Here is a 24,639-nt window from a genome sequence, read left to right as displayed (position 1 = left end):
TTCTGTTCTGTTCTGTTCTGTTCTGTTCTGTTCTGTTCTGTTCTGTTCTGTGGTGGCTGTTTACAAGTTATTAGAAGGTCAAAAGCTGCTAGGCCTTTTCCTCTTCTCTTCTGAAACAAGCTTCAAGGAGAGCGGAGGGAAATGACATAAAGGAGCCCATTGATTCACAGTTGCTTGGAGAGTCACCCAGTTAGTGCCAGTAGAAATTATTCTCATATGCCAGCCCTACAGCTCCAAAAATGGCAAGTAGTTTGATATCCTTCTTTTACAGCATAACTTGAAGATTGAAGATGGAGAAGATCTGAAACATGACTTTGAAAGGTTAAAACAGGCCATGGAAATGGTTGGCTTTCTTCCAGCAACCAAGAAACAGTAAGTCGGATTGATTGCTACAACCTTCCCAATTTACTTTGTTGTGTTAATGTTTTGAGAGGTTGTATGGCGGCACAGAGAAAGTCTCAGCTTTGAATGGAATCGGAAGGTCCAGCTTCAAGTTACCGCACTGTCCCAAGTTTGGCAACAAGGGACAGAGAATATAACCTCCATAAAGCTCCATGCTTTTATCCATAAAATGAAATAGTCTTCATATTGCTTACTTCCCAAGGTCAAGTAAGATCAAGGATGTCAAGCATTATATAGCGTAAGGTGCCATCTACACATGAAAGAAGCTCACTACTTTACTCTTTGCCAGGCCTATAATTTTATTAGTGTCAATAGCTCACTGGTGAGGAAATTCCCTCCACTAATACAGATTGCTGCTGCTCTCTACAGAGTTGCCTGGGTAAGAAGAGGTGAAGCATCTCGTCTGGGATGTAGGTCGTATGTGTCCAAAGAAGGACTGAAACCTGCATCTTCCTGACTTTAGGGGTTATAGGTCTCTACTATACCATACCTCTTATTTATTATATTTTGAGAATCCTTATCATTTTACTGTATATTGATTATTAATATTAAGTGACCCTAATTGTTATTGTGACTAGTTATTCAAACATTAAACTTATTTCTTGTTAAATTGTAAAGTAAAGCATCGAATTAAATTTGTCCCACGTCCAGTTGGAATTCACTCATTAATGATTTCAGTAAAAGTTACTGGGGAGGGGGGGCCAGGTAGCACAGCGAGTAAGAGCTCCAGCCCCAGTGTCAGGATGACCTGGGGATTGAATCCAGGCTCAGACACTTAACACCCACCCAGAAACACCTGGCCGTGTAACCTTGAGCAAGTTACTTAATCCCAATTGCTTAGGGGTGGCCAGGTGGTTCAGCGAGTAAGAGCAACGGCCCCAGTGTTGGGATGACCTGGGGATCGAATCCGGGCACAGATACTTAGCACCACACCCAGAAATAACTAGCGGTGTAACCTTGAGCAAGTTACTTAACCCCAATTGCTTTCAAAAAAAAAAGTTACTGGGGAATTTTAATGTATGGTTCTGTTGGAAACCTTTTCTTAAAGCTTGAATTAAAAATTTGTAAAGTAAGAATTTATCTTCTTTGTATCCAAGGATTTTTTCAGTTCTGTCAGCGATCTTATACCTGGGTAATGTCGCCTATAAAAAGAGAGCTACGGGCCGTGATGAAGGTTTGGAGGTGGGCCCTGCAGAGGTACTAGACACGCTCTCCCAGCTTCTGAAGGTATCTCTTTCTTTTGTCCTTGCTTTTGTGCTCCAAATCTTACATCTGAAGATGCTTATGACTCTCTGCATATATCCATTTAATCTATGCTAGTAGATGCCTTCTAGAAAAGTACAAAATTGAATCTTGGTCTAAAAAATACTGCTTTCCTGTGGACAAATTATAATATGCCCTTACACATTCATACAGCGCCTGCCTTTGCTGAGGCTGATTTCTTAGTTTGTAGTGCCATCTTCCCTGTCTCTTGCTAAAATCATACCATTTTTTGAGGCAACCTTCTTTCATATATCCTTCCTAACCAGTTGCCCTGTCTTTCCTCCAAACCTCGATAGCACTTGATTTATATGTCATTTTTGGTACCTAGAATATTCTGTCTTGCACTATAGTTATTTGTTTTTTTAGGGCCACTCAAAATGTGAGTCCAAATCCAGTGATCCTAAGCAAATCACTTAATCTGTTTCTGCTTCAGGTTCCTTATCTGGAAAATAGAGATAATAAAGCACCTGCCTCCCAGGGTCATTGTTGAGAATAAAATGAGATATTAATAGAATATTTTGCAAAGCTATAAATTCTAGTAGTAATATCATCATTATTATTAGTTTATATTCCTACTGGATAGCATACTCCTTGAGGTCTGAGAATGAATTTTACTCAACTTTGTATTTGTAAAAGGCCTTTCATGGAGTAGGTTCTCAATAAAGCCTTGAATTTAATTGAATAAGATAGTATATAAAAGCACTTAGAACATTGTAAAGCAGTACAGCACTGTACAGTCATATGAAAGTTAAGTTGATGTTGTTACTGTTTGGCCAAACCAGGAAGCATCCTCCATGGTAGCCTACCCCCAGATTCCTTATGCCAGAAATTAACATGTCCATCTCACAGCTCTTTGGGGTACCATCTTTTGGCCATCCCATACCCTAGGCTTTCCCCCTTCAGAACCAGAGTGTGGCTTAAAGTAGTTAAGAGGAAAACAAGATTTGAAAAACTACCTTTTCTTTCCTTTTTTCCACCATACAGGTAAAACGTGAAATTTTAGTGGAAGTTTTGACCAAAAGAAAAACTGTGACAGTCAATGACAAACTTATTCTTCCCTACAGTCTCAGTGAGGTAAGGCCACTGTGTCCTTTGTGAGAGGGTCCTTGAAAACATGCTCTTCTTTGATGAAAGTGTTGGACTCAATATCTAAGGTTCCTTCCCATTTTAAAATTCTTATCATTCAGAATAAAATAATAAAAGTCCTACAGTAAAGCATTAGTTGGTAGTCTTTTTTATGCCTCTCATTTAATTAATGGAGCACTCTTATGACTTTGCCTCTTATTATATGACTACAGATGGACCATAGGTCACATTATATTCCCCAAAATGTAACATAGCAACATGTACTAGCTGTTTCCCCCCCCATAATAACATTATAATTGTTATAACATTATATCTGTAAAGTATGTTCATTCATATTGTTTTGTAATAAAGGATCTCTGCTGTCATCATCTTTTTCCCATGATAATATTTTAATTGTCTTAATGTCTGTTTTGTCTATCTTTTGTTTTTAAACCTCAGAAGACAACATTAGTACACATGGTAATATGTTTGCAGGAGGGGTATCATTTTCCTTTTTTTTTTTTTTAATGTCACTGAGAGCCTTGTACTTCTGTCAATAGGCAATAACAGCTCGTGATTCAATGGCAAAATCGTTGTATAGTGCTCTCTTTGATTGGATTGTTCTCCGTATCAATCATGCTCTCCTCAATAAAAAGGACATGGAAGAATCCGTTTCAGTGAGTTCTTTCCTACTGATAATTTTTGCTTCTTTGCTCACATGCTCAATTAATTTGTGCTAATGTTGTTTATAATACTCGGCTCACTCTATAAGTGCTGAAAGCCCTCAAAATATCTCCATTGCACCAGAAATTTTGAAATATTCACTTGATGTATTAGATAAGAAGTTCATTACTTAGCTTATTCGGGGCTAGAGAAAATTTGGCTCTAGGGCCTGATTAGCTGACAGAGGCTTAGTTTTCTCTTATGTTTTATAAGTTGCTGTTTAAAAACAGATCTTTCTGTCCCTGTCAGTGCTTGTCTATTGGGGTTCTGGACATCTTTGGATTTGAAGACTTTGAAAGAAACAGTTTTGAACAATTCTGCATAAATTATGCAAATGAACAATTGCAGTATTATTTCAATCAACACATTTTCAAACTGGAACAGGTAAGAAATTGAATTCTCTTGGCCTTCTAGTTTCTGGGAGAAGGGGGAAAGAGTTAAAACTCTGGGATGATACTTTATGACCAAGCATTGAAATGGAAATTCTCATTTACCACAGAATTACCCCTGGGCTATGACATGTTGTGATCTCAACCCAGAGGAATATTTAGTAAAATCCCATTCAGCTTTATTGGGGAAAAACATCAGGTGCTTTTTTGGCACACATCATTTTAGGAGTCTTTTTGTTGGCTCAGATTTGCAAGTAACTGAATCTCCATTGGGGACATAAGACTTAGACTTTAGCTAGCTTTCAGTATCACAGATAAAGCCTTTATAAGGATTTATTTTGAATGAAGATAACAATATCCTCTCTTAAATATTTGATTTCTTTTTGCCATTTGTTCTCTCCACTAATGAGATTCAGTGAAGTAAATCCCATTAGTGAATAGGCCTCTTTAAGAAGTAAGTCAAGGGATAGTCCCTTTAATTAAAAAAAAAAAATCAAAAATCAAACCCTCAGGGTTGCTGGCCAAAAGAGAAACAGTTACTATTTACATTCACTTGTGTGCTAGTAGGTATTGTGCAATGTATGAGCTCCAGAGTGAATTGGGTTTAAGGCTTGGTCTTTGAGAAGGAAATCTAGCCATCAAAGAAAGCCCAAGTTAATGAGGCAGCTTTCAACCAACAAAATATACCTTCTTTTGGGCAGAGCACCCTCAGATGAGAATCTGAAAAGGTCTTAGCCTAAAAGGGCCAGGGTCTCCCAATGCATCCTGGGCCATCTCCAGTCATCCTGATAAATATTAGGCCACTGGACCCAGATGGCTCTGGAGGAGAAAGTGAGGCTGGTGACCTTGCACAGTCGTCCCTCACTCAAATCCAATTCAACAGCAAGTCATGTGATGTCACGGTCCTCTTCGAGAAGGACAAACAAGGGGTGGCAAGGTGTCAAAGTGAATAGAGCACCAGCCCTGGAGTCAGGAGGACCTGAGTTCAAATCCGGCCTCAGACACTTAACACTTACTAGCCATGTGACCTTGGGCAAATCACTTAACCCCAGTTGTCCTCCCAAAAAAAAATTAGCAAAACAAAGAGGACAAACAAAATAATGAGATCTAAGTGAGGAATTGATGCATTTATGCAAATATCTAGAAATCCTTCTGTTAGACTGTATAAAGTTTAACTAATTTTATATTACCATGGTAAGTTCTAGAGCACATGTAGCCTTCAGGTCTTTAGTTAATAAGGCACTTTTTAATTCTATAGGAAGAATATCAGAGTGAAGGAATCACTTGGCACAATATTGACTATACAGATAATGTGGGATGTATTCACTTGATCAGCAAGAAGCCCACTGGCCTTTTCTATCTCCTGGATGAAGAAAGCAAGTAAGTCTTCATACTTTTTGTTGATTGGCTGGTCATCAGTAGACAAAAAAAATAGAGAAGTAGATTGCTGGTATATAACCAATAAATGTAGCAGACTGGGTAAGTTTTATATTACCTACTCTAGAGCTAAGGTGACAGTTCCTCTTTAAGAAAGCATTTGAGCACAAAGAATATTTATGACTTGTAAGCCTAGAAACTCCATGCCTCTACTTAAGCTGCATTTCAGAGATCTTTATCATTCTCTCTCTGCCAGTGTAGATTGTAAATCTTCCACACTTTTGTACAGACAGTATTCATGAAAAATTCTCCTGGTGATGATTCCCTCCTCACCCAGCTGAGTTTGGGCCTTATTCAGAGCCTTCCTCTCAAAGTTGGTTCTCTCATAAAGCTTTCAAGAAACCATTAACCTCCAGGAGCACTTTAGTAAAGGCTTCAAATCATACTGAAATTACTGGTATTTTGTACCTTACTATGTATTACGTGAATAGGGATTGCAGTTCTATTGGTGGCTATAATGGCTTATTAAAGGAAACTGAAATTTTTGTCTCTAGAATTCTTGTCCCTCTGTTCATTTGGTGCTACCTAATAACGTAGTTTTGCCATCGCATGATAGTTTTGGCTCGTGTCCAAACAGGAAAAGGCCATAACACATGTACAGAACATGAGAATTTTAGTGGGCTACAAGTTCAATATAATTTTCATCAACAGTGTAACATTACAAAATGTTACATGCCAAATTCGACATGCTAGAAAAAAAGTTTAAGGCCTTCCTAGACTGCCTTAAAGGAGGCACAGTGTCCACAGAGAGGGAATAAAATTCTTCTATCTGCCCTGGTCAGGCCACATCTGCTGTATTCAATTCTGCATATCATAGGAGGATTTATTGAAAAGGTTGAGCATGTTTACAATAGAGAAGAAAAGACCAAGAAAGGGTCCTGATAGCTGTCTCCTGGCATTTGAAGCGCTGTCATACAAAGTGTGGGTAGGACTCATTCTGCTTGTCCTAAGGGAGCAGAACTTGGAACAACAGGCAGAAGTGACAGGTAGATTTTCAGCTTGATATTAAGGAAAATCTCCCTACCAATTAATCCAGAAGTAAAATGGAATGCTTTAGGAGACATTGGGTTCCCCTCATTGGAGGGCTTCAAGTTCTTTGACAGGGATCTTAGTCAGGCATGAGTTGGCTTGAGTGGCCTCTAATCCCTTTCACGTTCTTAGCTGCAGGCATAATTTTAGCACTTTCAGAACTTATCTCTAAGAATATGCATCAGAAAGCTAACTCCACCTCTCTGTGTTATTGTTCTAGTGATGTCCCATCTACACTAGACTAGAAGTTACCACTAGTCCTTTGAGCTTAATAATAGTAATAAATTACCTTTACCTATTGTTACTTTAAGTTTCTTTAGTGAAAGATCTTTGAAAATACCGTCAAAAGTGGTATTCTGTCTGTTGTATACTATGAATCTTTTGCTTTGTATCTACTGTCTAGAATTTTATTTTTGTTTCTTTTGAGTGATTTAATGACTTCTCAGCCACACTGTATATAGTACACAGGTTTCTTTTTCTTTCTAGTCACTACAATTAGATTTATAGCTAGCTTAGAAAGACCCAAAACATCCAGTTATGATCATGTTTCTTTCATTGTGCTTACTCTTCTCAAACTTGACATTTCAATTTTCATTATAGTTTTCCACATGCCACCAGCCAGACTCTGCTGGCGAAGTTCAAACAGCAGCATGAAGAGAACAGGTTCTTTGTTGGGACCCCAGTAATGGAACCTGCATTTATCATCCAGCATTTTGCAGGGAAAGTTAAATATCAGATAAAGGTATGCAATGTGTTTAAGTCCCCATATATGATTTCATTAGTCAAGAAGTTCCGAGGAAACTCTCCAGCAGCCCAGATCAGTAATTGTTCTGTATTGTATGATATTAGCTACCTGGACCACTGAGAGTTTAAGTGATTTTACGTGAGGCAATGGCCAATCTGTGTCAGAGGCAGGCCTTGAACGCAGGTTGTCCTCACTTTGATGCCAGCTCTCTGTATGATTTCAGCACATTTAATTTAAAGTTGTCAGTGGTGTCTTTGCCCAGAAATAAAGGCCTGGCTATACTTTTAAGTGTCTGGATAATTTGTGATCTAGCCATCTTCTTACTGTAAATGGTAGCCATTTACTCATTGTATGTGTGTATAAATACACATAGAGCTATCACACACACACACATAGCTCTGTGTGTGTGTGTGTGTGTGTGTGTGTGTGTGTGTGTGTAGAAACCATTGTTCTCACCATCTTGACAGAGCATTATTGATGCCAGTCTAGATTATCTTCCAGTAGAGCAGATCTGGAGTCCAAGGAAGATGCTTCAAGACCCAATTCTTCCATTTACCACCTGGGTTCAACAAGTCTTTTTTCTCTAAGCCTGTTTACTCATCATTACATTGGAGGAATTGAGCTCAATGACTGACCCCCAAATTGCTCTGAATCCGTGTCCCTCTGAACCCCTTTTCATTCTGACTTAAGGACAGAAATGCATTTAGAAAACTATGACTTTCTGACCATGTTTCCCCAGGATTTCCGAGAGAAGAACATGGATTACATGAGACCTGACATCGTGGCTTTGCTCCGAAGTAGTGAGAGTGATTACATTAGGGAATTGATTGGGATGGATCCTGTGGCTGTATTCCGCTGGGCCATTCTCCGAGCCGCCATTCGAGCAATGGCTGTTTTCCGGGAGGCAGGACGACTCCGCGCTGAGAGGGCTGAGAGAGCTTCAGGTACTGAGCAGAGCATAAGCCACAGCTGGGAGCTTTGAAAATCCTAGCATCTGCTCATGGCCACCTAGGAAAAGTTGCTCTATATTGGCAGAACAGGCTGCAGCAACTGCCCTCTTATGGGGGACATCTGAAACAAGCTTTTTGTTCCCTGGTGATATTGTGATTTCCTAAGCTAAGTCACCCCCCTGGCCCGGATCCTAGGGGTGGCAGCACTTTTCTGCATATAGTAAATGCCCTGCCAGACTTCTGATATTGGTAAATGGAATCTCCCCTTTTTATGGTTTCAGCTTATTTTAAATCTCATGTCAGTGCTAAGAATGAGTTTTAGAACAGGAAGTGAAAGTGTGATGGCAAATTAAGACAGTAGGGTGTTAGAATGAAGAGTGAAGTGCTTACTGTGCCTGAAATTTTTCTACCCTAGTATTTTATTTCCCTAGCCCTTGTAGTTCTTCCTTTCCAGGCTCTACCCAGTAAGGTCCAGTGGCAAGAGTGTTAGGCTTGAGTTTGAGTTCTGACCCTGATGCTTAGTGTCTGACAACCTTGGACAAGTCATTTAATGCTTGTAAGACTTAGTTTCCCCATTTACAAAATGGAAATAGTTATATTATCTACCTCCTGGAGTTAGTGAAAGGGAAAGTGCTTTTGTCTCCTAAAGTACTGTATTCATATGAATTATTATTTTCTTCCCTCTTCAGAATAAAGAAAAGTTATATAGGGTGCCTGGCTACGCACCCAGATCCTTAATTTAATATATGTAGGACTGGACAGAAATGGCCACTGTACTACTTTTGCTTAAATGTTTTTCTGTGTGTGTTTTTTTTTTTTTAGGAAATGTTCAGTGCAGGGTCAGGAGTGGGGTTAAGGAGAAATTACTGTGATATAATCAAAGGCACTAATAACAACTTCAGTGAAGTTAAAATAACAGTCAAAGATAATATGCAAAGTACTGTACTAGGGCAATACTTTTTGGCTAGGTCAAAGTGCTAACCAGATGACACCTAAGTATTATTTCCTGTGGAAGGCAGACAGTTCTCCAGTGTTACCTAGTGACCAGTGACTCTCAGTTATCCTTCTAAATCAAATCTGTCCGAACTGACCAAAGAAAGAGCGAGAGTCACAAGTAACATCAGCAAGAAGGAGCAGTGTTATGATAGAATGGAGAGGATATTGGATTGGATCAGAAGCCCCGAGTTCCAGGCTGGGCTAGGGCAGTCTAGCAGCTATGTAGCTTAGAGCAAATCTCCATTTCACTAAGCCAGTTTTGTCAAGTTATCGAGCATTTATTAAGGGCCTGTTTTGTTCCAGATACTATGCTCAGTGCTAGGGATACAAAGAAAGCTAAAAATAGGCCCTACTCTCAATCTAAACAAATTGGAAATGTTCTCAGGGATCAGACACTAATATTAAGGGAGTTTGGGAAAGGCTTCTTGTAGACAGTGTGATATTAACTGAAATTTGGAAGGAAGCCAGGATGCAAAGGTGAGGAGGGAGAGAATACCGGGCCTGGGGGACACCCAACGAAGATGTACAGTGTCAGGAGATGGCAGTCTCTTGTGATAGGGACAATAAGGAGACCAGTGTCACTAGATCTCAAAGTACATGGAGGGGAATAAGACATAAAAAGACCAGAAAGGTAAGAAGCCAAACAGGATTTTCTCTTTGATCCTGGAGATGGGGAGCCACTAGTGTTTATTTAATTATGAGAGATATTACAAAGGTAGAATGGATATGATTTGACACCTGATTGAATATGGAGTTGGGGGAGAGAGTTAAGTGAGCATGAGGAGTGAAGGATGACACCTAGGTTTTGAACCTGTGTGAATGGAGGGATGGTGGTGTCTTCAGCAGTAACAGAGAAGGTAGGCAAAGGGGAGAGTGTAAAGACAATGAGTTTCATGTTGAACATGTTGAGTTTGGGCTGTCCAAAGGATATTCACTTCAAGTTGATAGGCAGCTGGAAGTCTGAAACTGGAGGTCAAGAGAGTTCTGGATAAATAGATCAGAGAGTCACATAGATAATTGGTTTTGTGGAAGCAGATGAGATCACTGAGAAGGAAAAGAGGGCCCAGGACAGAATCTTGTGGGATACTTAGAGCTATTGGGCTAAGCTGGGTGAAGATCTAGCCAAAGAAACTGAGATGGCCTGCACAGACAGAGAGGAAGAGCAGGAGAGGGCAAGGTTATGAAAATCTAGAGAGAAGAGCATCAGAGAAGGTGATCAATGGGTGTTGGCTGCCGAGGGGTCAAGAATGAGAAGGGGGGCGGCCAGGTGGCTCAGTGAGTAAGAGCACCGGCCCCAGAGTCGGGATGACCTGGGATTAAATCCGGGCTCAGACACTTAGCACCACACCCAGAAATAATTGGCCGTGTAACCTTGAGCAAGTTACTTAACCCCAATTGCTTAGGAGCGGGGCCAGGTGGCTCAGTGAGTAAGAGCACCGGCCCCAGAGTCAGGATGACCTGGGATCAATCCGGGCTCTGATACTTAGCACCACACCCAGAAATAACTGTCCATGTAACCTTGAGCAAGTTACTTAACCCTGATTGCTTTAAAAAAAAAAAAAAAAGAATGAGAAGGACTGAGAAAAGGCCATTGGATTTGACATTTAAAAGGTCATCAGTAACTTTCCTCAACTGTAATATGAAGTTAAAAATACTTCCATTATCTGCCTTACTGGGTTGTTCTGAAGATCAATTAAGATAGTATAAGTAAAATATTTTGTAGCTAGAAAGGACTATAAATGTCATCTGTTGCTACAATTTATTATAAAATTTATTTTCAAAATTTTTTGTGATTTAGTAATGTTTTATGTCCCTGAATGAAACTGAACGATATGCATTTTCCATCAAGTTATAAGCTAAATCGTTTTGGCCTTTTTAGTGAACAGAATTTTTCCTTTACTGGCAAGTTTGCTTTTTTTTTTTTCTGCTTGGTTGTTACATGAATTCCTCAACAACTACATTCCTGACCCTGAACACCACCAATCTCTAAAGGTTGAGAAATGATGAACTCATATGAAAACTTGGCTACAATAGTTGCATAAAACTACCAATTATATGTGTTTAAACAGAGAGATAAAAGTTCATCTTTCATCTGAAGTTCTATTTTTAGAGAATGCAGTTTATTCAACTCAGGTTCACAAAGATTAATATATATCTGTTTTGTTAATGTACACAATTATGTGATTTTGTTTTGTTAAGAAGGAAAAATATGAAACCTTTGTGAAAAGAAATATTTCTTATTTGTGATTCATTAAATATTGTATCTCTTTGTATTATTTTGATTCTTATTTAATCCTTTCCCATTGTATCTACTCTTCTTTCCAAAAGATGTGGCATCCCCTATGATCAGAACTCCCCCAGGAGAGCTACCAAAAACCAATACTTCATCAGAAAAAGTTTATCGGTAAGAGAAACCTTTAATTTATCTAGATCAAAGACATTTGAATGTAGGCATATAAAAAACCCAAAATATTAAGTGAAGATTTATATAATATGGGAGAATAACTAGAGTTCTCATTTAACAACAACAAAAATATGAAAATGAAATTGAGGTTGCTTTATAACCTGAGATAAAATAAAGCTATTACCATGTCATCTAATCTGTTGAAAACCATTTCATCTCAGTTTACAGTAGGTTGTTTTCAGAGTTTGTTTGTTGAAATTTGTGTTTGCCAAACGACCTTTTGTTCATGCAAAACAATATGTTTGATTTAAGAACATTTCTCTCATTCCATTAAAAATCATCAAGAGCATAGATGCTTCTTGAATTAATTTGCTTCTGCTAGTTCTCAATTAGTATCTTCAGATTTTTGTTTGAGATACACAAATATTTTGAAGTCCTATGGCAGTGCTGGGAAAGGCATTTGATGCAGCCTAAGCAAGGTTGGAAAATTGTCTCCCCACTCACTTCCCAGTGAAGGTATGAACGTAACTTTACCTGTGAAAAAAGTAATTTTTTTTAATTTCATAGTGCAATTATAGTTATTGGGGTGGGAGGAGGGAAATCCTTGTTATTTAAGTCTTAGGTACAGTGGGATTCTGACATTTTGTAGAAATTTTCTTGTTTCTTCATTTGTATCAGCCAACATTCAAAAGACAAGAAATTCTAGATAAAGTTTATTTTCCTTCATAATTATGTACCTGCAGATATGTTGCTGTATTCTTTGAGGTTTTGCACCTTCTCTACAAGAGGTGACTTCATGTATAATAAGATAAAATACCAGGGTGTCATGCAGAATGGAATTTTCTGGTGTTAAAATGTATACATATATTGAGAGTCATATTAAAAACTGTACCTTGGGGCAACTAGGTGGCACAGTGAATAGAGTACTGGTCCTGGAGTCAGGAGGACCTAAGTTTAAATCCGACCTCAGGCACTTAACACTAGCCATTGTGACCTTGGGCAAGTCACTTAACCCCAATTGCCCTGCCTTCCCCCTCCAAAAAGGAGCAAAAAACAAAAAAAAAACTGCCTTTTGTGCCACCCCCTTCAAGCCACTGGCTACCCAGCTCTGTCCTATCAGGCCTTCCTTCTTCAGTTAAAAAAGCAATAACTGACAATCACCCCAAAACATGCCCCTCCCACCATCATTGCCTCATCACTGATGTGTAGCATGTTTCTAGGGAAAATCAGAACATTCACCAAATTACATCAGAAAAATCCTTTCTTCGAAGAAGAAGGTACAAGGCAAATAACTCTTAAGTTGGAAAGTAAATTAAAATGTAACCAAGTGATCCTTCAGATAGCTCCGCCCTGTGTTTATAGAACATTCTTTTTGTATATAGTTCAGTGAACCCGTGATGGTGTTCCCACCAGTGGTACAAATTGAAAGCCATTTATTCCTTCCAGTCTGTCTGCTTTCCCATGTTTTAAGTTCTGTTCACAAATAAAGGAGAGACATGATGGTTTCCAAAGCTATATATGTGCTTTTAAAAGAGTGAAGCTGACCATTAACAGCAGTATGCTGTGAAATGCAGGTTTCATTGCCGGATAGAGCCCAGGTGATGCTCTCCGTATTTAGAATCACCTTTTCCTAACGTATTTAGGTGATGTAAATTTTCCCTTTGCAGCCGTTCAGTGCTTGATTTCTCATTTGATTGCTCTGAGGAATTCGATATTAACGCTTTTGAGGACATCATTGCTTTTTATGAAAGCAAGAAGTAAGTAGGCTTTGTAAGCAGAGACCAGGGAGGCACATTCACAGGAAACTAATCTTCCTGAACAGGCTCAGTGCAGAATTCAAGCCAGGAAAAAAGTGATACCAATTGTTCTGAAGAAAATGGAATGGATTACAGATTACAGATCTGTGAAATGCTAGAGGCTGAGGCGTGGTGACCTTGACAGATTTGGCACTGCAAAAGGCAAAAAAGATGTTTTTTTTAAGAGTTGGGAAAAGCAAATTTTGTTTTATTTTGGAAAGCGGCTGTTGCACTGAGAAACTCAGGAGTATAATAGCATTTTATTCTTAGAAGTGAAACTTAACACTTCTGTTATCTTTGGTTTGTGCCTCTCTGGAGAAGGAGTGAAAGAAGGTAGGTACCTAGCATGGTGCATGGATCGAATTAAGCCCTAATTAGGCCTTATCCCAGGCTAACATTTAAGAGCTTAAACATGTATTTAAAATAACCTGACCCAAAAGAAGTGAAATTTGACAGTTGTGCTTTTAGCTACTTCATTTCTAAAAGTATTGATCACATATTTGAAAAGGGACCTTAGAGATCAAATCCAAAAGTAACAAATTTAAAGTAATATTTTGAAGCACTTAATTTGAATCTCCTTAAGCTATTTCAGGGAATGGCCTTTAAATACTATAATTTTGAAAATAAAATCAGATGATAAAACAACATTTTACTTGCTTTAGTACTACAAAAGAAATAAGTAAAAATATGGACCCTGCCCCTGTCAACATAAATCCTAACTCCTGATTCTGTATAGAGAGTCTCCATGAACATCCTCTGGCTGAGCCTCTCATTTTAGTCAGGCTATACCTCGAACAGATCACAAACACATGACCCATTGCCAAATCCTCACTCCTTAGCTTGAGCAGGACCTGCCTGAACTTGTGCTCTGCTGGCATAATTTTGGAGAAACCAGCATCACCTATTCACCACCAGGAGATGTCCTAGTAGAACACCAGGGGAGGAAATAACATTTCAACAACTAAAAAACACCAGACCAAAGTTACTGAATAAGTGAAATTAAGAGAAAAATTTCTGTTACAATTTTTAAAGGAAAGATCCTATAATATTGTTTTGCATATACAGTTGCTACATATTAGTTTAACAGATTATTAAAATAGCATTAAACCCAAATTCTTCTGTACTCTTTTAAGGAGTTCGGTATGATATCAGAAAATAAAAAGAGGGAAATGCAGTTTGCCTTTTCCCAAATAAGGCACCTTCTAACTCTGAATCCCATGACCCCAAGTTAAACATTATTTTTGGTGTATTAAAAATATATACATATTGGCACTTTTTAACAAGTCCACTAAGGGTCATAAATTTGCTCCTGTGAATTGTTATTGAGTGTTTATTTTCCGATTTCTACTGGTGGGAAATCGTGCTGCAAAGAGTTCATCTATAGATTACTAACTCAGTCCTTGGAAAATTATTTCCAAGAATCCTAGTTAGAAGGGACGTTAGACATCATCTGGTTCAACAGCTTCCTGAGGCACAGATCTCTCTCCATGATGTCCCTGATAAGTGTACCCCCAGATTCTGTTGGAAGAGCCCAGAAGTTAATTTCACTTTTGGACTACCCTCATTGTTAGAAAGTTCTTCCTTATATTAAGTGAACATCTGCCTTTCTTTAACTTCGACTTGTTGGTCATAATTTTGTCCCCTTGGACCAAGCAAAATAAGTGTAAAGTATTTGAAGGCCAGGATAAATCAAATCATCTTTGTCTCTGTCAAAGCAAAGGAGAGCCCATCTCCCCAAGATGAATTGAGCATTGTTGGAGTACATGTTTATGATCGCACAGCCTGAGAAAGCATCCTAATTTTAACTTTGGGGCACATCGGGTAATAGAACTTCCTGTTTCAACTCCTGTGGTGACGGGTCTTACTATTTTAACGCCTTGTTTTCTCTATCTGGGACATCTTCTTCTCTCTGCCTTTCCCTCTGGACCTCATAGGGATTTGCATGACCAAATCATCAAGACTATAAAAGAACTGCCCTGGCAGGGTGAAGACCCTCGTAGGCTTCTTCAGTCCCTCAGTCGGCTTCAGCAGCCCCGGGCCCACTTCCTGTGAGTTCCTGGTGCTTTGGGTAATACCTCTTTGCAAGTGCAACAATAACCATGCTATTCCTTCAGTGCAGAAGCAGATGTTATCTGCAGAAATGCATTGCCTATGATAGAAAATAACAGGCCCAAGTAGATTCCTTTCTAGTCAGGGTGGTGGCTACTGAAAATGTTTCTTGTTTAACGTTAACTATTGCTAAGGTTTCTCTGAGCACAGTGGATAAATGTGCTGTAGGATGTGAACTGGCTTCCTAGACCACAGATGCCTTGAAAACCTCCTCTAGTTAACAAAACAAAACCATGAGAATGGCCTCCTAACTCATCTCCCTGCCTCTAGTTACTCTCCTCTCCAATTCATCCTTCGCACTACAAGAGAGTAATCTTCCAGCTTGCTTTCCTGATCCTGTTCTTGCCCTGCTGACACACCTCAGTGATATTCCCTTTCTGTTAAAGGTGAAAATACAGACTACGTCACTTGGTGTTTAAGGCCTGTCAGCCTGGCTCCAAACAGCCCTTAACTCTTCTGTCCCCCTTCCTGCCGTCTCTTCTTTCCTTGTCTTCTACTGGCAATGACCAGATCTTGACCTGTCCTCTCTCACCCCTCCTCCTTTGTGTAGGGCCATTCAGCAAGATCTTATTAAGTATCAGCTATTTGATAGGTACTGGAAATCAGTAGACAAAAGCAGTCTCTGACCCCATAGAATTTACATTCTATTATAATGTGTACATAGAAAAGTCAATATAAAATATGCATGAAGTAGATACGAAGTCATTTTGGGGCAGGAAGGAGGCCTCTAGCTACGGGGGAGATTAGGATAGGCTCCTTGTGTGTAGTACTTGGGCTAGTCTTTGAAAGAAGCCAGGGATTCCATGAGATGGAGCAGAAGGGGTATTCTGGCCATGAAAAGCCTCATCAAGGTGCAGAACAGGAAAGGGAATATTACAGGGCAGACGGGCCGAGCTTCACAGGACACTAGTGTGCCTATGGAGGCACATTGGAGCCAGATTGTGAAGGGTGTCCTGGTCCGACAGAGGAGCTTGTCTTTTACCCTAGAAGCAAGAGGAAATGAGTGACATGATCAGACCTATCTTTTAGGAATATTTGTTTGACAGCTGTGTAAAGGGTGGATTGTAGAGGAGAGTGACTGGAGATAGGGAGCCCTCTCAGGAAGCTGTTGTAATCAGTAGTCCAGAGGAGAGATAATAACTAGGTTGAGCTATCTTGGTGGCCCTGTAAGTGAAGAAAAGCAGGCAGATGTGAAGAGATATTGTAGAGGCAGAACTTTCAAGTCAGCAGTTAATTAGCTGTAAGGAAGTAAGTAAGGAGGAAGAGTAGATGACTGGGGTTGCATGACTAGAAGGATTGTGGTGTCCTCAACAGAAAGAGGAAAGTTAGGGGATGGCAGTTAAAGACAGTGAATCTGAGATGCTTCCAGGATGTCTGATTAGAGATGTCCAGTATACACTGATGAGAGGAGGGGGCAGTTCAGAAGTAAACTACATAGAGGTGGTCATTGAATTTGCAGGTCCTGATAAAATCACCCCCAGAACATAGGCAGGTCCTAGAATAAAGTCCTGCCATATACCCATGTACAGGGGTATATAGATAATAATAGATAAGACTGGGGACCAAGAGAGGACAGTGTCATGAGAGCTCAGAGAAGAGAACATATCTAGAAGGAATGGGATGGTCAGCAGCATTAAATGCAGCAGAAGTCAAAAAGGATGGAGACTGAGGAAAGGTCATCACATTTGGCAATTCAATGACTGAGTCACTTTGGAAAAAAGTGGTGTAAGTGGAAGGATGAAGTCAGGAGCCTGACTGCAAGGTGCTATAAGAAGTAAGGGGACGGAGTGAGAAAGCAGAGTTGAGTGTAATTGGATTTTTTAGGAGTTTGGTTGTGAAAAGGAGGGGATCAGGATCCCATCAAACTTTCATTTGAGGATCAAGTAAAAGATTTTTTTAAGGATGAAGGAGATCTGGGCATGTTTTTAAGGAGTAGGGAGGGTGTCAGTAGATAAGGAGATGAGGGGGAGAAAAGAGGTTGAAGGGGTGAGCTGCCAGAGGAGATGGGAGGGAATGGTGATCCAAGGGCACAGAGGAGTTGGCATTGGCACCTCTCCCTCAAATTGGAGTAAAGGAGGAGAAAGTGGGGGGGGGGTGTATAGAATTGGGAAGAATAGATGGCCTCAGTTTTTTCTTAAGAGTGTAAGGTGAGGTGTTCTGCTGAGTGACAAAATGGAAGCACGCTGTATGTGGCATAAGAGAAAAGAAGATTTAGAACAAAGATTGTGGGGAATAGGACAGACAGTCCATCAGGGCAGAGTAATTAAAGGTTAGCAGGCACCAGTGAGGGCCTTGTTGAGATTACAGCCCCAGTCAGCAGAGATCCTTCCTATTCTCTGAGGCCCCGTTCAGTAGAATTTTGTTCCCTGATGTCTACCTTGATCCTCCTCAATGAGAAGAGAACCCACCACCTTCCTCAGGTGATTCTTGTTTGACCTCTCCCAACCTGTATTAGAGTTATTCCTACATATTTCATTCCATTAACTAGATTGTAAACCCCTGGGGGGAAGGCACTGTGTTGCTTTTATTTCTATGCTGCCAGTGCTAATCATGAGGCCTTTCTTAGTTTAATAAATGTTTATTGCCATTATGACATACATATTTAAAAAGGCTTCTATTTTCTTGCTCTGCACCTCTCAACTCCACCTCAAACACTACCCCCCACCCAAAAAAAAGCCCCATGACAATCTTATAGAGCTAAATCTCAGCATGCAAAGGGAGCTTCCTTTTTTTGTGTTTCTTATTGTTGGCCCCAAAGAAGCATCTCAAAAATACATGTGAAAATCTGTGGTTTCCAAGGACTTTGTAATGCTTTCCCTCTTGTGGCCCTCATTTTAATCTTATTTTCAGCTTCTTAGAAGCTTATTTCTACCTTAAACTCATGTGATGAAAAAAAAAATTAACTACTGCCCTAATAAAATTTCAGAATTAACACAGAAATCAAAACTTTATTTTCTAGCTAACCCCATGCTGTAGCTTAGGAAAGCCTAAAGACTTTTAGACTAGTTAAGTTTTCCCTGAAAACATTATTGTGCCATCTGGTACATCAGTGTCTTAATCACCTGATGCTGGGCCTAGAAGCAGAATCACGACCTTGGCATCCCCACCTTCCAGCCTCTTCGTGTTATCCTAGAGCATGCTGTCGCTGTTCCTCCTTTACCCTCAGCACAGCACACCTTGCTTGATATTCCTCTATACAGATGCTCTTTCTGTGTCCTTTACTCTATGAATTCCCAGTGCCTAAGCAGTGTTGCCCTGCATTTAGGAGACATTTCATAAATGTTTGTTGAATTACTTTGTGATCCTTCAGCAAAATCTTCAGCAGACCACAGTTTTTATAGGTTAGAAATAAGTTAGTCATTGGAACCTCCACTTGGAACATATGAATGGTCGCTGACCCGATTCCCTTTTACTTTGCTAGTAGTTCCGCTCTCAAAGTAAGAAGTGAACATTTACCTGTGACCACCAAAGTGTGTGCATTATAGCTTGGTTAGCTAAATAACATGGCTTTTAAAGGATTTCGAAAGTAAGTTGTTGCACTTGTTCTCTTCTTCTCTGGCTTCTTAGCTTGATCTAGCTAACCTGCAAGGCATGGCTTGCTGAACTAACCCAAATATAGAAATCATGTGCATTCAATTTCATGAAAACCATTTTTAATATTTTAACAGGAAAAGTAAAGGTATCAAACAAAAGCAGATCATTCCAAAGGTAAACTTGTTCAACACATTTAAAGATGTCTTATTTTGCAAGATATGAAAATGCATCTCAGACGGTGGACATGTCTAAAACAATATTACATAATGTCATAAATTATTTTCTTGGCTTATAAATTTTTTAGCCCACTCCATTCTCTATAACCAGCCCAAGGGGGAAAACCTATGTGTTTTTTTATAGTAATGATTTGTGTCTCACTTGTTTACATATATAAAATGGTATGAAATCCATAAAAATTGTACCGAGTCCAGTCTACTAAGTAGAATAAGGGTTACATTGTATGTACTAAGGAATTTGATATTGATGAAGTCTTAGATTCTTGAAATCCCTATAAATATGACCAGACTGTGTCTTGTCACCTTGGACAAGTCGCTTAACTTCTGGGCCTCGGTTTCCTCATTTATAAAATGAGAGTGATAATATGTTAAAACATTACAGAGTTGTTAGAGAAGTGTTTTCTAAACATTATAGCACTATATTTTTCTTTTTATTATATCATCAGGGTCAAATGACATAACTTTTGTAACCATCAAGTGCTATATGAATTATCAAGCAAGAAACATGAATATTATTAACACTTCTGGTCAACCAGCTGAACATAAAAATTGTCACTGGTAGAACAGAATATTTGACTAGAGTAATTCAGTCTGCCACATAAGTAGGATTTAATGAGATAAATCACTACAGAGACAGTAAACTTTATTTTTGCTTGGAATAGACCATTGTATTCTAGAACCTATATAATTATCAACCTGTGAGTAGCAGAACATTTTGATATAGGAGAAGCTAAAACAGGCTCTCAAACTTTTTGGTTTTAGAACCCTTTTACACTTTAAAAATTAAAAAGACATTTCATTGGGCTTTCTTGAAATGATTTTCGAGTATGTGGGTTGTATCTACTGATATTTGCAGTATTAGAGATTGAAATATTTTAATATTATTATGAAAATAGTTTGACTTCATGAACCCCTTAAAAAGATCTCAAGAACCCCGATGCATTTATGGACCACACTTTGAGTAATACCAGTCTAAAGGGAAAGGAAATAATTCTATCCTTTGAACTGAAGAAAAGAATTGAAAAATCCCTGAGGATTTTTAAAAGGTCTTCCAAAGTCAAGACCCCATTCAGAATGGAATATAAGTTAAATCTCATTACAGCAAATATATAATTGCAAGTTTACAAGCTCTAGTGATACTCAAACATAATGCCAAACTCTGATTTTACCAGAGAACTCAGATAGTCCTTAATGTTCATTGTAATGAGGTCAGACTTGTGTGTGAAGGTGCTGTTTCATTTGTTATAGCCAACTTTTTCGATTTTTGTGATGACATGTTTCTGTTCAAGTGGTCAGGGGGAGATGAGTGCACGTCAGTCTCCATATTTCTGTTTTAGAATTTGCTGGATTCCAAGTCTCTGAAGCTTATTGTCAGCATGACCCTCCATGACCGCACTACCAAATCCCTTTTGCATTTGCATAAAAAGAAAAAGCCTCCTAGCATCAGTGCCCAGTTCCAGGTAAGTAGAACAGGCAAAGGGGTAATGGAAGGGAAGGGTGTAGCTTTTGTGTTGGGGGAACTTCAGTGTGATATGTACTGTAAGTTAGGAGAGCACACACACACACACACACACACACACACACACACACACACACACTCATCTCTTGGAAGATACAAGTAGGTCATAGACCCCTACAGCTGGGGTTTGGAGGTTCCATAAGGGGGCAGCTGGACTAGCTGTCCACTTTGCAGCAGAGGAATGACCAAACTGTCCAGAATAGGGGGGGACTCAGCTTTCTAGGTTACTTCTAAAGACTTTATACCCATTTTTCATTAATTACCACCCTAGTTCAGGCCTTTATCACCTTCCGCTGAACTGTTGCATTACCTTTCTCTCTGGTCTCTCTGCCTCCAGTCTTCTCTCTTCAGTCCATCCTCCACATGGCAAGCAAAGTTCACATCCAGCCTCAGATACCATCAAGCTATGTGACCCTGAGCAAGTTATTTAACCTCTGTTTGCCTCAGTTTCCACAACTATAAAATGAGAATGATAATAGCATCTATCTCACAGAATTGTTTTGAGGATTAAACGAGTTAATATTTATACTGCACTTTGTACTGTACCTGGCACATAGTAGACATTATATAAATGTTTTTCCTTTCCCTTCTTTTCGCTTTCATAAAGCACGGATGTCTGATTCTGAGTATATGGCACATAGTAGGTGCTCAGTAAATGCTTTTTATTGATCAGCCTCAAGCCTCCAGGAGTGCCTTGCCACACTCACATCTGTCTCCAGGCAGCCTCTTCTAAGAGAAAAAAAAGTTAGGAATTTGACTCCGGGAAGTTTTATGTGCTCCATGGCTTTGGTAGAATCTTAAGTGGTAGCCTCACACTGCTGTCATGTATCCCTTGGACTCAATGAAATGCAGGCTGCAGGCAGACCCTCCAAAAACAGGGGTATCTTTTACTGGATTCTTAGTCACACTCAAAGAAAGAAGAGATGGTATTTGTGGACTGGCTAAAGGATGGGCTCCACTGGCTTATTCTTAATAAGCAGCATGATTATAGATGGAAAGTTATCTCTGTATATCACTTTTACATGGCAGCCTCTGCCGGTACAGAATTGTTTGCTGCTGTTTCTCTAGCTTTTGTGACAGCCACTGAAGTTAAAATTCAAACCCAGCCAGGCTGTGCCAGCTTTCAGAGGAAAGCTGCTCCAAAAACTTATTTAAAAGAAATCCTAAATGCATTTGACAAAGAAGTTGCTCTTTTATGAATGAGACAGATACCGTGTAACATGGTAACGTTAGCTTATTTCATGAACTTGCTGGAGAAATGCTTTACAGGGATGTTGTTCCCAAGCCTACAATTGACAGTCAAAGGAAGAACAGCTGTTTGCAGCATCCGCAAATGGGCTCAATAGCTGGGGTGTTTGTGTGATTGTCTCTCATTCTGCTGATTTGATGGTACCTGTTGGGAAAGGCAAAAGGGCAGGCCTGTTTCACAAGTCCTGCTGCCTTCATACCAGGCATCTGCAATCCCAGTCTCCTCTGCCTGAGACCTTGGGCTCCTGATCTTTGGCCTAGCTCTCCCCTTGGCAGCCATCTCCATGACATATTGCCTACAGCTTTGCTCTCCAGTGTAGCTCTCTCCTCCCAGCCCCCTGACTTTCCTGCTCTAGAGAGCTCTTCAGGGTGTCTTCCCTTAGCAGAGTGTAAGTTCCTTAAAGGAAGGAATTGGCTTTCTTGCTTGTAATTGTATCTTTGCACTTGGCCCCAAAGCCTGGCAACCTAGTTAGCACTTAAGTTAGCACTTAATAGATCCTTCTTCATTTATTGCAGAGGCTCAGCTTCAGAGGTGTGTGGAAGAGGCTTGTTGCCCATATCAGCATGATTAGTACCTCAACTACATTAAGGGTAGTTAAACTGTGACCCTCCGAGGCTTTTCCCTCTTCTTCCACCTGAGATGCCAGTGTCCCTAAAGAAGTTTGGATTGACTCTGTACTAGAGAAATCAAGATAAATCATGGACTGAACAATTCTACCTTTATATTACTCAGTGCTGAGCAAAATGTACAAGACACTTTTGTTTTATTTTTGACAGTATAGAAGGTTGTTGTAGTTGTCAGCTGGGTCCTTGCCTCATGTAAAGATTTTAAAAACAAAATTTTAACTGTTACAGTAAACCAGCTGTTTGTAGGGGGATTTTTAAAAGTCATTTGAAATTAATACACAAAAAGAATTTCAATGGAAGAACTTTCTAAATATTCTAAATAAAAATGTCTTGCTCATTTTTATCATAATAGCTAATAGCATTATATAGCACATACTACATACCGTGTTTCCCCGATAATAAGACACTGTCTTATTAATTTTTTTGGACAGAAAAACACCAGAGGGCTTATTTTCAGGGGAGGGCTTATTTTAATGAACATTGACAGCAATTTTAATAAACAGGTAAATGTGAACAAAAAAATGTACCTTTATTCAATAAGCAAATCACTGGGGAAGAACAGGATGATGCGCTCACTGCTGCAGCTCTGATTGGATGCAGCTCGGAGTGCTGCGTGCGTTTCACGGGCGGGGGGGGAACGGTGCATACAGAGGGTACCGTAATGTAGCGTGTAGCGCAGGGGATCACCTTCACTACAGTAGCAATCTCAATAGGGCTTATTTTCGGGGGAGGGCTTATTTTCGGGATAGGTCTTATTATCGGGGAAACACGGTAATAGATACGCTACATGGCTTAGAAATATTTCATTGATCCTCACATCAACCCTGGGAGTAAGATGCTATTCAAGTGACTTGCTCAGGATCACACAACTCTTGCCTGAGGCCAGATTTGAATCCAGTTCTTGATTCCAGACCCAGTGCTCTATTCACGGTATCACCTGCGTCATGTTTTCTTCATCGCTTTTCATTGTCATCCTCTTCTTTCCGTTCTTCCCGCTAACAGAATTATAGGTCACATTTAAGTTTTTATACAAGCCAAATTTAGAGGAAAAAACATGGCCTATATTCGGGCTAGCTTGGGTATCTGAAGTCAGTAATCAAGTCAAGAGGCTATAGCAATGCTTAGAGACATTGTAGCATTCCAAGAAGGGGGCGGGAGCGGTGGGAAGTAACCATCTGTCCGTCTCACTCGCTCTCCTCCCTTCTCTCACTTCTCTCTTTTTTTTGCTTTTTAAAGAGGAAATTTAAACCTAACATCTGAAATACCAGAGATCTCTTGAATTATTCTCTAATTACATTTCCACTTTTCTAAAAAATTTTCTGAATGACAGACATTGACTTTTTTTCTCAGGCCTCCCTTAATAAGCTGTTGGAGACATTGAGTAAAGCTGAACCATTCTTCATTAGATGTATTCGCTCAAATGCTGAGAAGGTAAGTAAAGGCTTCCCAACATTCCCTATATAGGGATAGCCTTGATCAGAAATACTGAGATAACCTCCTGTCATTACAAGGCAATGTCACTGTTAAAAGTAAAGTTTTAATACACTTGTTACAGCAACTTGTGGGAAAATTGCCAGTTCCATACTCAGGTACAGTCATAGACTGAATCAAATCAACAAATATTTAATGGGAACCTATATATGGAATATGTGCTTATAAAATTATGTTACCAGAAGGAAGCTGAGGGTTAGCTGGTCAAGCCCTCTCCTTTCTAGGCTAGTCACAGTCAAAACCATCTGATCTGTTTGTAAGGATATCCAGTCATGACTTGCCTCAATAAAACCTTTTGCAAGGGTCAGTATCTTCCAATATTCCTTTGACTAACTAAGTACCCGTTATGTATCTTTCTTCTTGCTTTTTGCCTACTTTGGGAATTGATCAGGATTTTGTTTGAAGATGCTTGTTAAATTACCCATTAGTCACTTTTTTCAAAGTTAAAGGGGTGTTTTTGAAATTTTATTCCTGGAATTTAGTTGTCCTAGGCTTTTCTCCACCCTTCCATTGCCCTCCTTCCCAAAACCCTTGCTGCTTAAAAAATAATATTAAAGGTAAAATAATTTAATTGAATAGCCACAAATGGCTGCTCCTCTAAGTGATAACTAGAGGACAAGCAGAATAGTCCTGTAATTACCAAAATTAGGTATGTTTACATAGTATATGCCCCTTT

At 39.5% G+C, this 24,639-nt stretch overlaps 1 protein-coding gene across 10 annotated transcripts in view; it reads left to right on the top strand.

Moving 5' to 3' along the window:
- MYO9B (myosin IXB) overlaps positions 1 to 24,639 on the top strand; it is a 132,075-nt gene that overhangs the window by 76,088 nt on the left and 31,348 nt on the right. For 6 of the 10 annotated variants that reach the window (XM_069102082.1, XM_069102087.1, XM_069102081.1 and 3 more), the window contains exons 6-19: positions 272 to 372; positions 1,500 to 1,629; positions 2,650 to 2,739; positions 3,291 to 3,407; positions 3,703 to 3,837; positions 5,101 to 5,222; positions 6,909 to 7,050; positions 7,793 to 7,997; positions 11,328 to 11,403; positions 13,071 to 13,160; positions 15,134 to 15,247; positions 18,977 to 19,016; positions 20,416 to 20,538; positions 23,823 to 23,903. In XM_069102082.1, coding sequence (XP_068958183.1) covers positions 272 to 372; positions 1,500 to 1,629; positions 2,650 to 2,739; positions 3,291 to 3,407; positions 3,703 to 3,837; positions 5,101 to 5,222; positions 6,909 to 7,050; positions 7,793 to 7,997; positions 11,328 to 11,403; positions 13,071 to 13,160; positions 15,134 to 15,247; positions 18,977 to 19,016; positions 20,416 to 20,538; positions 23,823 to 23,903 — 1,566 coding nt within the window. The remainder of the gene's footprint in view (positions 1 to 271; positions 373 to 1,499; positions 1,630 to 2,649; positions 2,740 to 3,290; positions 3,408 to 3,702; positions 3,838 to 5,100; positions 5,223 to 6,908; positions 7,051 to 7,792; positions 7,998 to 11,327; positions 11,404 to 13,070; positions 13,161 to 15,133; positions 15,248 to 18,976; positions 19,017 to 20,415; positions 20,539 to 23,822; positions 23,904 to 24,639) is intronic. The other 4 variants (XM_069102092.1, XM_069102083.1, XM_069102090.1 and 1 more) reach the window with 2 other exon arrangements.

This window comes from Petaurus breviceps, unplaced genomic scaffold, assembly GCF_028583685.1.
Source record: "Petaurus breviceps papuanus isolate PSGF00001 unplaced genomic scaffold, PetGlider_PUasm1.0 523, whole genome shotgun sequence".
Classification (NCBI taxonomy): Eukaryota; Metazoa; Chordata; class Mammalia; order Diprotodontia; family Petauridae; genus Petaurus; species Petaurus breviceps.
This window is presented reverse-complemented; position numbering and strand designations above follow the sequence as displayed.